Source organism: Sebastes fasciatus, chromosome 3 (genome assembly GCF_043250625.1).
Source record: "Sebastes fasciatus isolate fSebFas1 chromosome 3, fSebFas1.pri, whole genome shotgun sequence".
NCBI lineage: Eukaryota > Metazoa > Chordata > Actinopteri > Perciformes > Sebastidae > Sebastes > Sebastes fasciatus.
In genome coordinates this window covers 38,385,408-38,401,687 of record NC_133797.1, presented here as the reverse complement: position 1 = coordinate 38,401,687, position 16,280 = coordinate 38,385,408, and the positions used below count along the sequence as shown (strand labels likewise).

At 42.5% G+C, this 16,280-nt stretch overlaps 2 protein-coding genes across 2 annotated transcripts in view; one reads left to right on the top strand and one right to left on the bottom strand.

Moving 5' to 3' along the window:
* LOC141765030 (parvalbumin-7-like) overlaps positions 1-1,939 on the top strand; it is a 52,010-nt gene extending 50,071 nt beyond the window's left edge. Inside the window, exons 4-5 of the mRNA XM_074630851.1 lie at positions 10-119; positions 1,413-1,939. Coding sequence (XP_074486952.1) covers positions 10-119; positions 1,413-1,441 — 139 coding nt within the window. The 3' untranslated portion in view covers positions 1,442-1,939. The remainder of the gene's footprint in view (positions 1-9; positions 120-1,412) is intronic.
* A 24-nt stretch (positions 1,940-1,963) lies between these two features.
* Positions 1,964-15,703, bottom strand: baiap2l2b (BAR/IMD domain containing adaptor protein 2 like 2b). The gene is made up of 15 exons (XM_074630848.1): positions 15,500-15,703; positions 15,192-15,267; positions 13,231-13,317; positions 11,732-11,793; positions 10,913-10,984; positions 9,953-10,042; positions 9,714-9,845; positions 8,336-8,440; positions 7,314-7,416; positions 6,793-7,006; positions 5,194-5,259; positions 4,024-4,372; positions 3,858-3,901; positions 2,623-2,808; positions 1,964-2,019 (listed from the first exon to the last, which is right to left on the bottom strand). The coding sequence occupies exons 1-14, from the start codon at positions 15,551-15,553 to the stop codon at positions 2,733-2,735; spliced, it is 1,530 nt and encodes a 509-aa protein (XP_074486949.1). The 5' UTR covers positions 15,554-15,703; the 3' UTR covers positions 1,964-2,019; positions 2,623-2,732.
* Between the last annotated feature and the right edge of the window lie 577 nt (positions 15,704-16,280).

Below are 16,280 nucleotides of genomic sequence, written 5' to 3'. Positions count from 1 at the left end.
TGTTCTCAGGTATGTACTAAAGGGCTTTTCCAAGGAGGGCAGAGATCTGACCGACTCTGAGACATCAGCGTTCCTTAAAGCCGCAGACAAAGATGGAGACGGCAAGATCGGCATTGATGGTGAGAGAGCTGAGGAACACTGTAAAGTATAATTAAGTTTATGATAAAAAAAAGAAGATGAGTAGAAGGTAGAGGAGGTAGAGGATGGGAAGAGTACAGGTTAACATGTAGGCTAAAGGAAAGTCCACACATCTCGGCTCAGTGAGATATCCAACCTGGATTTTAGGTATGTGGGATTATTCACCAAATTAAACCAACATTTCTATAATCCCTGTTGTAATGAGGATTGTTTACCTCCATCTGGTAGCTACCAACATGCATTCTGAAGACTAAGTTAAAACTGTAATTTCAACATTTTACAAGCGGGCTCATTTGTTTAATGGAAATCAGGTCTGAAAATGAATGTGCTGATAATTCTTTTGATTTTACGTAAAAGCACAATCACAACATTTCTGACATGTTAGCTTTTCTGGTGTAGTTTAGGTGTTCACAGGAGATGAAATATTTAAAGGTGCTCAATATGGAATAAAGAGCATTTCTATTGCCTCTACACGGCTCTCAACATGGCGACGGCTGAGCCAGTACAGTACCGACAGAGCTAATAGTGTTTAACCTGGGGGGGAACCGGAGGGTGGGCTCTATGATTCCAGCGTTATCAGCTGTAACTGCCGTATGAGAGCAGTGCAGAGCAGTGGCTGAGACTTCATTCTCTGCTCAGGTAGACAACAGGTCACAGATATATAGTTACTTTTTTTATAAGGCTAAATAATTTCCTAAAACAGCTGGGATCTGTAGTTTTGTCAATACACATTTGGTGCTTTCGTTGTCTTTGGTTACACAGACTATACTTTGTTAGTAGGATCAATTCATTGTTGGTCTTTTCATTAGATTTGTTGACAACATGGGAACGTAGAATATTGCCAGCCTCATCCTTTAAAGGGATAGTTTGGGTGTTTTGAGGTGGGGTTGTATGAGGTTCTTATCCATAGCAGGTGTATTACTTACAGTAGGTGACGGTCAGCGTGCCCCCAGCTTGGAGAAACAGACACCGGACAAAGCAATACTGCTGTGGACGGGGACGGCAGCAAAACATATTTTAGTCACCTAAAAGAAGCTCTCATCTAAAAAGTAAGTCTACGCCATATTTAGAATATTATGAATATATCTAAATATAGCGTACACTTAAAACGGATATATTTTTTTTAGGTGAGCCTTTCTACTCTAAGTAATACACCTACTACAGTATGGATAAGTACCTCACACAACCCCACTTCAAAACACCTGAACGATCCCTTTAAGATCAGGAGAGTTTGTCTCATCATTTGTGCAAATATTTCCATTTGTCTTTTTCAGAGTTTGAGATCTTGGTGCATGAGGGATAGGGGATAGCTGAACCCCCCCCGTCTTCTTCCTCCTCCTCTTCGTCCCTGCATTCATATTCTGTAACTGCCACCTTCAAACTCCTCTCACCTTCTTCGGGACCCCACAGACGGAGTCAGCCCAGGCCTGCTCTCTACGAAACACTACAGCAGCAGGCCGACAGGGAGTTACCATGAGGAGAAACATACAGGCATAACAGGCACCGGTGTCATTATTGATTTTTCTTTTTATATATATATTTAATCGCACATGCTGTATGGGTTTCAGGATCATTCTTAATGATTTCATGAAGATCGTGGTGGTGCTAGTGCTGTAGATGGTGTAGATGTTATAAAGAAATCTTAATTTCCTTCCTCTATGTATTTCAGGTTGTGCATTTTGTCTGATTGGTTTAACTTCTAGATGTTCACATATCAGTGCACTTTCCTCCCACTCCTCCTCTTCCTCGTCCACCTTCCTTCACCTCACCTCCTCTCCTCCTCCTCCTCCTCCTCCTCCTCCTCCTCCTCCTCCTCCTCCTCCTCCACACTCCCTGCCTCCGATCAGATGATGTAGTAAATAAAATGATATGTAAGGAGAGCTGTGAAGAGAGAAAAGCTCTGAGTAAGAAATGATAATAAAATAACTTGAGTAATAACTGTCTCTTTACTTATTGTTACTCGCAGAGGACACACAACTTTAAACTCACAAAACATAACATTACACTGAACGTTGCAAAACATGTCAATCACAGGACAGCGAAGAGGATCAGACATTTACAATCACTAGGTGAGAAGCTGTGGTTTAACCTCCAAGGAAAACTATTACGCTATGACGCTAGATGAAAGATCAATATCACTCGCATGTCTGGAAGCTAAATAGGTTGCTGGGGCCAGCAGCCAGGTAGCGTAGCTTAGCATAAAGACTGGAAACGGGGGGAAACAGCTAGCCTGGCTCTGTTCAGATGTCCTTATGTTAGGCTAAACCGCTGCTGGCTGTAGCTTCATATTTAGCAGACGGATGTCTCCTCAATTATTCCTTTAATATTTTTACTATAACAGACTAACAGACCTATCTATAAAATACTGTACAAAGAGTTGATAAAACAACGACTTTAAAAGTGTTGTGATATTAAACTATTTAGATGTGCTACAGTGTCACAAAGCCTCATCTTATTTAACACTGTACAAAAAACTCAGCAAACCTTCCTCAGAGACGTCATTACATTCTCCTGAAACAACAATGAACATCCTGCCTCCACAACCTGACCTGGCGGCCTCGGTTACAAACCCTGCCAGCGTGAGCGCTGACGGATCATTGAATCTGAGGATCAGATCTGTCGTTGGTCGTCGTGGGGCGAAGCTTTACGGTGGCGAACGGGTTTGTGCCTCTGAAACAAGAGGAAGACGAACAATGTTACACAATACCTCACACGCTGACTCAACTGCTTTCTGCAAACACAAATAAACTGCATACTGTACACACACATGCACACAGCACAGGTTGGGAAATGAACACCAAACCCCAGCCAGAAGATGGAACACTTTGACTGTGGATAGTGAGCATTGTGGTTGTTATTAGGGTTCAACCTATAGATTCATTTTTGAAGCTGATGCAGATGATCATTTCTTCTGGGTTTAAGCCTCAGTACGAAATGTTGCAGATGAAAACTTCCCCACAAACCATAGACTGTATATAAAGATGGTTGACATGACAGCTCCCCAAAAGTGAAGCTGAAACATCTGGATCGCCCCCTGGTGGCTGGCTGTAGTATAGGTCATAAAGCCTGCCTCCTCCATGTTAGTGGATGTAACATGGACCAAATAAAAAAAAATCAAAGTACACGTCAAATAACTGTTTTCCAAAGATAGTTTCTGTTATTTTAGGTAGTTCTTATCACACTGATGTTTGTTCAAGTGTTCATTTTTCTGATCAGTTTGGTTTTCAATTAGTTATTTGATGCTGTAAAAACGACGTCATGAATGACAGCTGTGAGTCTCTCTCGCTGACAAGCTGCGGCCGTGCTCGGCTCGCGATTGGTTTCGAGCAGGTGACCTTGATACCGCAGCTCCACCGCCTGATCACTACTGCGCAGACTCCTAATGAAAAATCTCAAGATGGCAGCTCCTGTATCTGGAATATTTTGGCTTCACTTCTGTACAGCTGGAGGAAGTGGAGATCTTCATCTTTATATACAGTCTATGATAAAAACCCAGACTGCTACGAGCACAAATCCACTACTCTTCATAATCCTGATACATGATCAATCATGAATACTTGTATGGAATAAATTAGGATTATTTCAGACAAATGCCAAGATAAAATACTGACCAGCCGATGGATAGTTCTTAATAAAATGTCAAAAAGGTACTGGAATTCAGTCACCGAAGCCAGGGAAATTTAACTTTTTTGTGTCAACCCATACACACTGAACATTACCTGGGAAACAGAGGGTTTTCAGGTGGCCCATGGGGTGATAATGCCTAAGAGAAGAGAGGATTGCCAGCGTGAATAACCAAAACAAGTGAAGTAGGATAAGTGCAGCAGGATTACTTTATATGGAACAGAAGAGAGTAAACTCTTTTCAGATTTAAACCTCTGGTACCTGGACATCAGACGCTGATTCTGCCCTCCTGTCAGGGAGGGGAGAGATGGGTCGATAATCTGCAGAGCCCCTTCTGAGACTCTGACTCAGGGGAAGAGGAGGAGGCGGTGGGGGAGGAGGTGGAGGCGGCTGATCGTTGTAGCTCTTCGTCTGACCGGGCTTCGTCTCCGAGCCTGACTCCAGCTTCTTCTCAGGGAGAGGAGAGATCGGCCGGACGTCGACGGAGGCTCTGCGGTCGGGTGTGGCTGGAGGCGGGACGTCCCCAAAGCTCTTGCCCTCTGATTGGTCGGTGTAGGTGTCAGTGGGGTCCAGCAGATTGTTCATACTGTGACTTCTTACAGAGCCACCACTGAGGGGTCAAAGGAGCACATATAGGAACTTTTAGTGATTCATAACAACATTAGTACAGTCATTCTGTGGTGGGATCCCTGTAAGACAACAATCTGCTACTGGTGTTCAGAGTCAGATCAAAGGTAAGAATCTATAACAGTTTTAAAAAAACACACGTTCAAACTATTCAAATATCTATTTTGATGCGCCGTTTTGAGATGAACTTCTGTTGGACGCCCTGCTCCTATTCATTCCTGTCGCTCGCTTTGAAAGCACCGCAACAGGCGAGGAACGGCTGATTGGTAAAGCTGAAATGAGGAGTTATCTCTTGGTTCCTCCTCCTCCTAAACAAGGTGACAGCTGGCTGGAGGGAGATCACCAGGAGATCGCATGAAAGTTTTGTGCTTCTTGTTGGCTATATTGTAAGTCATTGCCAGTAAATATCACAATGTTACATGTGTGTTTTCTGTTTGTCGGAAGAGCTCACAGCTGATCGTACGTGGTTTGTTTATGTGACGTAGCGCTCGCTGTTCGGACACAGTGTTAATTCATCATTACTGTCGGTGAATTATTCCTCGTTCAGCTCGACCTAACGTTAGATTTCATTTTCATATAATGAAAGTGGCGTTGTGTGACTCCTGTCATTTGGTGCATTCAGTTGGCGCGAGGCACACAGCCGCTGTAGTGCTGCTTTTTTCCCCCCCACAATCAAATATTATCTGTTGTTTGTTTTTTACTATTCGGATTTAGAAAATGTGTTGACAGCCCTAGTAAGATGCAGAAATGTTGGCCACTTTGAGGTGAACTGTTTCTGCTGTGCAGACTGAGAGTAGTTCTTACCTTGTTGCTAAAGTGTTGGAGAAATCCTCAACGGGGGCCACATAGGCAGCAGGGAACCAGCCCTGACTGGACGAGAAAAGAAGCATATAGATGAGGAAACAGCAAACTCCACACATCCTCTTGTCCTTCTACAGGAGTATAAACTTTAAAACATTCTATCAGACATACATACTTTTTAAGACAAATCAACGCACAAGTATAGAGTGTCTATTGACATCTATGTCAGCTGTTACACATAATGTACATAATCATCAAGTCCATGTTTATCCATCCAGTATTTATTTCTTGGCAGTATTTGTATTGTTTACAACTTCCAGAACATTGGACTTGTATATAGACATTTTTATATGTATTATTGTATTATTATTACCTCCGCCAAGGCCGAAGGCCTAGGAAGGAGGTTATATTTTCACTGGCGTTGGTTTGTTTGTTAGTTTGTTGGTTTGTTGGTGTGTCTGTTAGCAGGATTACTCCAAATGTCCGTGATGGATTTGAATGAAATTTTTTGGAGGTGTGGGGTGTTTTGGTGGCGATCCAGATCATGATCCGGCTTCGGGAATTTTTTTTAATAACTCCGCTCAGCCTGTGCATTAACACAACAGGCTATAACACATGCGCAGTGTAACTGATGACGCGTTCATGACGCGTCACCCAGCCTCTTTCCTGCTGCCAGCAGACAGAGAGACAGAGAGAGAGCGGGGGTTGGAGGGAGGGGGGAACAACTGTAGGTTTTGGCATTTTTTCACATTGAACTCTGTGAAATTAGAGTCGAGTTCGACCAAAGCACACTTGGTGATTGTTGGAAAGAGTAACGACGACGGTTTAGGTGAGTTTTATTTTGTTTCTGTCCAGTTTGAATGAAATGTTTTACGATGCTTCGCTACGTACAGCTGATCTCAACATAAACAAAAATACATGTGGATGATGGCACAAGCTGAACGGAGAGCTGGGCGGAGGTCTGCGCTCTCCGAGTGCCATTCTAGTTTTTTTATTGTTAGTCATTGTTGTTCCTAGCTCTTATTTCTTTTCTGTGTAAGTACATTGAGAGTGCTGCATAAAACCTGATTTTCTTTCTGCTCTTGATTATCAAACTAGCAATTACAGAACTCTTTTGTGCTCTTGCCAAATGGAAACCGACATAAAACAGCACAGTTTAAGTGGTCAAAATTAATATCTTTACAGTCTTATTGCACAAAATAAGACACCTACTGATCTGTGCTGCTTTGTTGAGTTGGCGATGACTCAACTCAACTCTTAGTGATGAGATTTCTCTGTTCAAAACACTTCCAAGGCCATCAACCTGCTGCCCATACAAGTGAGTGCTCAGCATTAAGGGACATTTTGTTCTCATGATAAATGAACGAAAGACAGCATTGCTACAATTTTCTTTTGAATAATTAATTAACTTTCTCATCTTTGTTGGTCAGTGGTAGGAGGAGGAGGAGGAGGGGGAGGGATAAGAAGCTAAGTCAGAGATTTATCAGTTGGAAATCCTTCTGGTTACTGAAAGCCATAAATAGTCACAGATAATTTAATTCTCATGTAAAAACACTTAAAAATCTCTGCACTGCATGCATACACACGTCTTCAGATACCCACCGCAGGCTGCTGTCAGTGCGTCCATACAGCCAGCCGTTGCGTGGCTCCTGGACCAGCACGGTGACGGTCTCTCCCCTGTTGAAAGGTAAAAGCTTTGGGTTGGATGAGGAGGGGTGAGACACCAGAGCTCTCATGGCTCTGCCTCCACCCAGACCCAGAGATTCCCCCACTGAGCTGGAGCGAGAGCGAGAGCGGCTCGGGAGGGGAGACGGCGCTGGAGGAGGGGGGAACCAGTGGAGGACGAAACAGAAAGCATAAAAGAGGAGAGAGAGAGAGAGTTAGACATAAAGGGAAAAACGTTTCTGCCTCATGCTTAACATGAGTTAAAAAACTAATTCAAAAAGGGGAGAAGGGAACAGCCTTCATTTACCATTGATCATCATTCACTCAGACATTAATGCAAGAACTCAGCAGAGGCAGATACTACTGGTCTTGCTTGGCTTTAAAGGTTGTCATAATGTAATCACATTTATTTACAGCAATCATACTGTAGTTTCTACAGAGTACAGTCTTCCTCCCACCTCTAGAGGGCACTCTGCCCAGCGCCTGCTGCTCCCTTCTGGCCCAGGACATGTCTTCATCTCTGGCTACTGTCTGCAGCAGGGAGCTCACTGAACCTCGCAGCTGTTCAGAAACAATGCACACATGTAAATAAACTCTATTTCTATTTTCATAGACCTATTTTTGCCTTTTTTTAGTTGGTACAGGGGGTCTTTAGGGGGAGATAGCAGGTCAACAGTAGATGTCACATATTAGCGGGGTACATCATCTGAAAGCTGGGAACCTGAAGATTAATTTGAGATGCAGCTCAGCACTGTGTGTCAAGTTGTTCTAGTCATAAATAAACAATAACATTAATTAACTAAAATAAATTGTAAAAGTGTGTAAAGGCTTAAAACATTATGATAGAAGTATATGATGATCATTCCCATGCTCTGTTATGTCTCATAAGTTGTCGCAGCAATTTTTGAGTTGATACCTTTCCTTACAGAGATTTGGTGCTAAATATAAAAAAAATGTACCAATCGAGAATTGATAAAAATGATCAATAATCCCTCTAAAATACCACATTAAGACACCAAAACCTTCAGGAACACCATAGAAAAAGCCATGCTGTGATTTGGTATCAACTGCTTTTGACATTTGGAGATTTCTGCAAGAATTGCATTTTTCGGGGATTGGATGGCGAGCACTTCTGTTGTGTAAACTGCTCAGAAACCCCCTTATTGTCAATCTAGCTAGGAAAGCCATCCATCCTCTGAATGCTCTAGGTCTCTAGTTTGTGGCTGTAAAGTTTCATGAGGCTGTGATTATCCTAGAGGTCACCACAGGTCATTTTATACAGTGATGTCAAGTTTCAAAAAATGGTCAAGAAATCAGAGCAGATTAATGAACTAGAATGACCTCGGTTATATACAGACACTGGTGCAGCATCACAGTATAACTTCTTTACAGGCTGTCTGGTGCTTAGAATACTAATGAACTCTGTATACTGTTCACATTGGATCAAATAATCTAGTAAACCTTGTTAACGCCTTGGTACCTGAGCATCCTGATCCACATGGGTGGGAGTTCGAGGTCTGGACCCTCTGGTCTCATTCACTTTCTCCTTCCATCCATCTGCCTTCTGCTGGAGAGACGTTCCGGTCTGAAAACAGATGAGCGAGGTCAGCACCTCATTAAATCTCAGGCAGCAGCAGAATGAACACAAACGCTTCAGTAAATGAGCCAGTGGACACTGACCAAGACGTGAGTTTCATATAATATAGTAATTAACATGCTATCACGCTGGTGGAACAGAAACGCTGTGCAGCCTGATCGTGTGTGTGTGTGTGTACAACACATTCTCACTCCCAACTCGTCACATGGTCAGTGCCCCTCGGCATTAAAGGCCGACGTGTCCTTTCAATATAAACTTCCATTTTCACAGGAAGTTTTGGCAACACAACCACTTGGTTAGGGTTTGGAAACGGACGTGGTTGACGTTATCGTCACTGACTAACGACATCACATGACTCATGTGACTCACAGGACTAACGATTGTAACGAGTCACGTGACTGACGTGACAAAAACAAAGCTGGGTTTCCACCAAAAGTTCCCAAAACTTTTAGTCCCTGGAACTACTTTTCAAGGATCTAAAAGGTTCCTTCAGCCCACTGTTGTCTGTGTTTCCACCGCAGTCCAAAGACCTGTGAAGATTAGGCTGATTAGTCCGCTGACGTATGAAAAAGCAACATGACATGTGACGATGGCTGCTGGTGGTCGCAGCAGTAAACTCACTCTGCAGCCTGCAGCTCAGTGTGTCCGCCTGTTTACCCACACAGGAAAAAAAGCAAAGTTTATGTTCTCCCCTCGTCCTAAACTGGTCCTAAATCAATAGAGTACTTCCTTGTTTTATGAATGAAGCGGTACAGTTGAAGCAGCGGTGCTGTTTGACCAATCAGCGACGGTCATCCCTGCAAACTCCACCCCAAATGTTCCTGTACTTTCAGAAAGTACTCTCCCCCGACCAGGGCCTTTTTTTGAGGTAGAAGGTCCTTAATTTAGACCCTGGTTCCTGCAGTCGAAACGCAAAGAGTTCTTCAAAAGGTTCCTAGTTCCGGGGGAAAGTTCCTGCGGTCGAAACGGGGGCTTAAGTCCACGTTACTTTTAGCTTAACACGGGCCATGAACAGCGGTCTCCTGGTTGAAAGTCCTGTGTTTGTTTGACCCGTCCAACCCGCCTTAAACGGACTTTAATACTACGTCAGTTCCTCTGACTGTCGAATTATGTTGTGGGTTTCTATTGGAGTGAGTTGAAAGCCTGGTGTGACTCATACAGACGTTAAAGAGTGCCTCCGTGTGTCGGTGTCAGACGCCAACGGGCACTGACCAAGCATCGGTATTTGACGAGTTGGGAGTGAGAAGGGGTTGGTGTGTACCTTGTTTATAAGGAAGAGCAGCGACTGAGTGAGGCCACAGTGTTTCTCTGCCAGGAAACGATACCTCCTCTCCTCCTCCTTCAGGATCTCCTGCTGGCTCTGCCGCAGGTACAGCATGTACTCACTGTTCTCCTAAACACACACACGTGACAGATGACACTTATACAATGGTACACATTGTGTACGGTATATCTCAGTGTGTGAACCTGCATAGTGTTAATGTGTGTGAGTGTAGGTACCAGAGAGTCTCTGTAGGCTCCTCGTCTGAGCTGCTTCTCCAGATTCTCTGCCTGGTTCCTCACCTCCAGCTCATACACTCTGCGGCTGCCCTGCAGCACAGGAAACGCTTTGATTTAAGAAGCTCTGATGTGATAATGAAAAGAGAATAACTAGCTCTCATCTGATTCTGGCCTTGACTGACTTTACCTCACTGAAGAATTAGGCTACATCCACATTAATACATTTTAGTTTTAAAAGGCATAACTTTTGCTAAGTTTATGCCTAGCGTCCACACTATTCCGGCGTTTTCAAGCCCCTAAAACTGAGACATTTGAAAACGCTGCTGACCCCGTTTTAGTTTTAAACCTCTGGGGTTGCGTTTTAGTCTGGACGGACAGAAATAGAGACCTTTAAAAACAATGACGCAGACACCCACGCTCGCTTCTTCATTGGGTCTTATCAGTCATGACGTGTCCTTCCCTATTTCCCTATATATCACATGAACCTTTTCCGGAAGAAAACAAATCTGTTGTGTTTTCCGCCGTGTTAAACGCCTTATACTTGTGTGTTACTTTCAGTAACAGCTCCACCTCGTCGTCTGTCCAAGCAAAGAAATCTTTGGTCTTACTTTTCACCATTGCTGTACTTCCGTTGTAGTATTTCCTGCAACTGAACAACCAACTTCCAACTACTTCCTGTTTACACGGCACACACATGCCCAGTGTACGTGAATGGTCATGTGATATGCGTTTTCAGGCCTGGCAGTATGGACGGAGATTCATTCTGAAACGGCCCTAAAACTCTCGTCTGGACGGAGATCATTTTCGTTTTTAAATAAAAACGTGTTAGTGTGGATGTAGCATATGTAGCATACATATAATAAATTAAGTGTTACCATTTACCAAACTCCTAGCCCAGTTCCCCCTAATTATCCTCAACTCAAGCCAGTCCTCAGTAGATAAAACATATTGTAAACTCACATCAATGTACTCCTCATCCAACTTGACATTCTTCTCCATGGCTTGCAGCACCTCTATCTGGAACCATCGAAACTGTAACAGGAAGAACAACAATGTCCCCGTGATGCAGCCAAGTCATTATAGAAACCGTCCCCTTGTTTTTGTGTGACTGAATCTATATGCAAATGTGCTCCGTCCTCAGGCCATCTCTCTAATCAGAGGCCGTGTTTTGCTCATTCACATCACTGAAAGCTGCTGCAATCAAGGGTTCGAGTGGTACTTTGCATTTTAAACAAGCAGTGAAACTTATCTCCTAAAAGTTTTCTGTAAAGCTCAGCTTTAGTTTCACGAGTCAAAAGTGATTCTATCAGAACCCTACACAGATTTCTTAATCAACAAAGGATTCGAACATTTTGGGGGATGTGTTTTTTGCTGTCTTTCCCAGAGTTAAATGAGAGAGTTGACATCATCTCTGGATAAAATGCAAACAAGCGTATCTCCCAATATGCCTTTTAAATTACATGCTTGTGTCTGCCACATGTTGTTGCTACACATTTGTGTTAAAAGACAATCGGGTTTAATAAACAAATAACTTTTTAGCAAGATGTCCTGTCACCTGGGAAATTATTTATTGTGGTTATTATTTATTCAGATATGACCTGATCACCACCAAGCATAAATACAAACCGATGAAAACATTTTAGATATTTACACTTTTTGTTAAACTTCTCAATACTAAAATTTAGAAAGTATTTCTGTGTTTCGGTTGGAATAATATTAAAATAATATTATATATATAGATATATCATAAAAGAGTATTGACTGAAGACATGTACTGACCACTCCCTCCATCTCTGCGGTGAGTCTCCTCTGTGTTTCTGATATCTGGATCAGGACATCCCCTGATTAAAACAAAAAGATGGAAAGATAAATCAGAGACTTCACAGACAACACCATATTATAATGTTAGTTATACGTATATACGTATATATGGACTATATATATATATATATCTATATATATATATATATATATCGGTTCAAATTTGACCAATTTCAAGTTAAAATATTTCGTAGGCTGTTTTTTTTTATTTTGGAATTAGGGCTGTTAATGCCTGTTTTTGGACAATATCTGTCATTGTTTTGTGTTGTTAATTGATTTTCAATAATAAATATATACATACATTTGCATAAAGCAGCATATTTGCCCACTCCCATGTTGATAAGAGTATTAAATACTTGACAAATCTCCCTTTAAGGTACATTTGTAACAGATAAGAGGGAACAGATGTGATTAATTTGTGATTAATGGCGATTAACTAATTTAATGGATTGACAGCCCTAGTAATCATATATAACACTATGAGTGAAACAAAAAAAAAGACATACATGGACAATATGGGGAAAAGCAGTTACAAAACATCTTTTGAAACATTTAATACATTTATGTTATAGTTTTTTGATAGATGTGAAAAGCTACTCCAAAATTTGGTTTCCCTAAATCTTATCAAAAATGTACTTCTACTAGTGAGGAATTTAGGAGGATGAAGATATAAAGATTGACGAGTTGAGCGTGCTCTCCTTTCTAGCACAATACAAGGCTTAAGTAAACATTTCAAAATATGTGGTCGGGAACATAAAACACAAACCCGGTTGTCCATTACAAAAGAAAAGGCACAACACTTTAGCGGGACTGTCAGTAATTTGATATATGACTTTAACACTGCTCAAGTCATCCTGCTGAGATGGTGGAAAGTTAGCCCAGCTCTTTATATGACGGCCGCCTCTGGTGTAGTCTATTGTCGTGGATTGTGGTTGAGCTAATGAATTGAGTGCAGCTGAAAGACTGTCCCCATCTATAATTCAGAGGCCGTCACTCAATAGGGCCGCTGGTCACGCTGTGGCTCCCTGACCTTCTCAGTTAGCCAACCTAGCAGAACCACGCGTGTCACGCTGCGCTAGTACTGAGGCATGAGCCGCGTTAGCACAGTGCTAACAATGCTATCACACGTCCCCGGAGGTCAGAGTGAAAGTGAAGCTTGTGGAAAATATGCACTCATGCATGCCCTCAGGACTGCACACACACACACACACACACACACACACACACACACACACACACACACACAGATGCATATAAGAGAGGATGAGGAAGGAAGGATGTCATTTTAAGGTTACTGAGTGTGTATGGGATACGTCAGTATGATTGGGCTTGACATTAACTTGATAGAGCACTTAGCCATCTCTAGAGGATAATTCTGTTTCTGTGATGAATGCAATAAATTAAGGGTGAAACCTGTTATGGAAAGATCAAGTAATCAATCTCACACACACACTTACCAAGAGAGCGAGATGAAAGTGTGTGAAGGGCCTGGTCACCCATCTTAGCCACGGCGCTGAAGTAGGCCTCGCTGCAAACCGCTAAGGCTGTAGAGCAAACACACACACAACAATGCACAATAAACTACAAGCTTTTCAAATACTCAACATTAGAAACATTAGAGTGACATCACAGCCAGTTAAACTACTCTTTAATTCTTCCTGTTTCATCATAACACAAGCCTCGCAGTGCCGACATGTGATATGTGGTTTTGGTCTAGGAATAGCCCCATGCCAGTGGGTATTGATTTACCATTTACCTCTGCCTTGTTGCCCTGTGACTGACGGCCTGTTCCTTTTTTTATCAGGCAGAGACGTACATTAATGATACATGCTGCTCACAACAAACCACCAATGCAACACATGCTTAATGGTTGGAGAAACATAGACAGGAAGGATTAGTGAGGTCAGACGGGCAAATACAAGAGGATGCACTCAAACGGTTTAAATTCTGCTTCATGTTGTTGTCATATAAACTTCATTTTACATATTTTATTTTTACATGCTACAAGTTTAACAGCCCAGTCGACAGGAAAATGTTTTGGCATTGGAAGTTTCTGCAAACCACGGATATGTTGAATGATGTTTTTTTCAGTCAGAGCATGTGATGTAGTATATTAAGCGGGCGTTATTGAAAGTTACGTGGTATACTAACAAGTATAACAGGCGAGAAAGTCCACTAAGAGCGGCCGGGAGGAGTGGTGGATTGGTCAAGGAAGCCGCTGCAACCAAAAGTAAAAGTTGACTTTACGCTTGTTACATAACGTTACGTCCGAAAGTTCGCTGAGGGCGGTTGTTATTTATTTATGCTAGTTACGTTGTTATTTTAAAGGTACAGTGTGTAGCATTTGGTGGCATCTAGTGGTGAGTACCCCTCCGCTCGCTCCTCCGTTTACAAGACTGCGGTAACATGAACCGCCGCGTGCTAAACTGTGGTAACGCCCTTGGTCTCGCCCAGAGGCCATTCTTACCATAATAACACCAGTTTAGGAGCAACAGAAGTCAGACAACGGCTGGCGGTACCATGGTTGAGCACTCTGCGGCTCACGTTACCGCAGTTTTACAAGCGCGTCGGAGAACTACGGTGGCCTTCAGATAACGAAAAAACGTGACAGTCTCTCTCCAGAGCCGGTGTTTGGTTTGTCCGTTCTGGGCTACTGTAGAAACATGGAGGAGCAACATAGAGGACTCCCTGAAGAGGTCCCGCTCCCTATATAGATATGAAGGACTCATTCCAAGTTAACGAAAACACAACCGTTCTTAGTCTCAGCTGATTATACACTAATGAAAATATTATATTTTTATATTTTTAACCATAACCAAGTAGTTTTGTTGCCTAAACCTAACCAATGCTTTCACAACGTGGCATTATTCGTTTCTGCAAGCGTGATATGAGGCTGATATGAAACGTATTTATGAAACTCATTTTTTGGGTTCAGAAACGTTGACAAACCCAACATTTTTTTCAGGCGACTGGCAAATTATATTTACTGTTTGTCAACCCTACGCAATGTTATTGACTTTGAATCTTGTTAGCATAATGTTAGCATAAAGCTAAACCGCAGCACAGCGGACGGTTCTGGCCTCCACGTTGTCCATTAATTCCTGATAATGGACACCTCGTCAGGCATTATACCTTACTTTAGTTTTTATTTCTGTGTCATGCCAAACATTTGGCCCATCCCACATGAGATTACAAGACACCGTTATTAATCAAACATTAAAAACAAGTAGAACACGCGTCTTCTTGTGGCACGTATGCAAAACCGAAAGAAAGAGAAAAATGCCGGTTACATCATCATATGAGCGTCTATATACTTTAAATTAGATATTTATGTATGCAAATTGACAAACAAAAATGAAAAGTGCATCTACACATTTACCCACTAGTCACTCACAAACTTACTCACAGACTTACTCACCTTGGAAAGCCGTGACGTAGCTGTTTCCTAAAGCAACGAGCTTCTGGAGGCCAGGATTGAAGTGCTCCATCAGGTTCTGCAGTAACACACACACACACACACACACACACACAGAGAAACACATGCAAACCAACACAAAACAGTTGTTACTTCAGCTTTCACTAAACACACTGGAGTTTTAAATCTGATAGATACTCACCCAAGCCACTGACGCCATGTTTAAATATACATCACAGTTCTTCCTCCCATTAGAAACACGACATGAACAGAGACCAAAGGTAGAGAGCAAGGAGACGTAATAAACTCACCAGGTAGACTGTCAGAGTTGATCTGTGCAGCTGGTCGCTGGTGGCTCCGGACATAGTGACCGATTTCAAAGACAATATGAACTTTAAACAAAGCAAACGAACGTCAGGGACAGAACAAACTTCTGCAAAGAGTCTGTATTCCCATTCAAACTTCTGTTTCCTCAGGCGTTTCTGGTCCTTCGTGTATCAGCGTCTTAAGGCGGTGAAAGTCACCTTCACTGTTGTTCCAAAGACTGATAACACCTGTCTGCTGGAATGATGGTGCCTTCCTCCCTTTCTCCCTGGGCCTGTCGTCCGTTGATGAGCTCTTTAACCCCTCGTCAGCAACAGTTTTCATGGAAAGAACAAGCGAGCGAGCGAGGGGAGGAGAAAAGGGAGTAAGTGCCATCGATATGACCGGGCCAGGTGAATTATTGATTGAAGCCCTGAAAGGAAAGGAGGAGGAGGACAGCCAGCTGCCCAATTAGCTGTGACGTACACTCACACCTACGGGAGGACCTCAGCTCTGGTGAAACAAACTAAAGGTACATATTAAGTCCTCATAACTCCACAATATCACACATGCAGCTACATCTGCTTCATTAGACTCACATATCAAATATCTATGAGCTACGTAATGGACACCTATCACAAAGCAAGTACATGAACATAATATGAGGATCACCTTCTCCGTCCATCAACAGACCAACATATTGAATCCAGATAAAAGCTACGAACTTTAGTTGTCAGTCACGAAGAAGTGAGCGTTGAAGACTTGAAACAACTCACATTAAAGAATCAG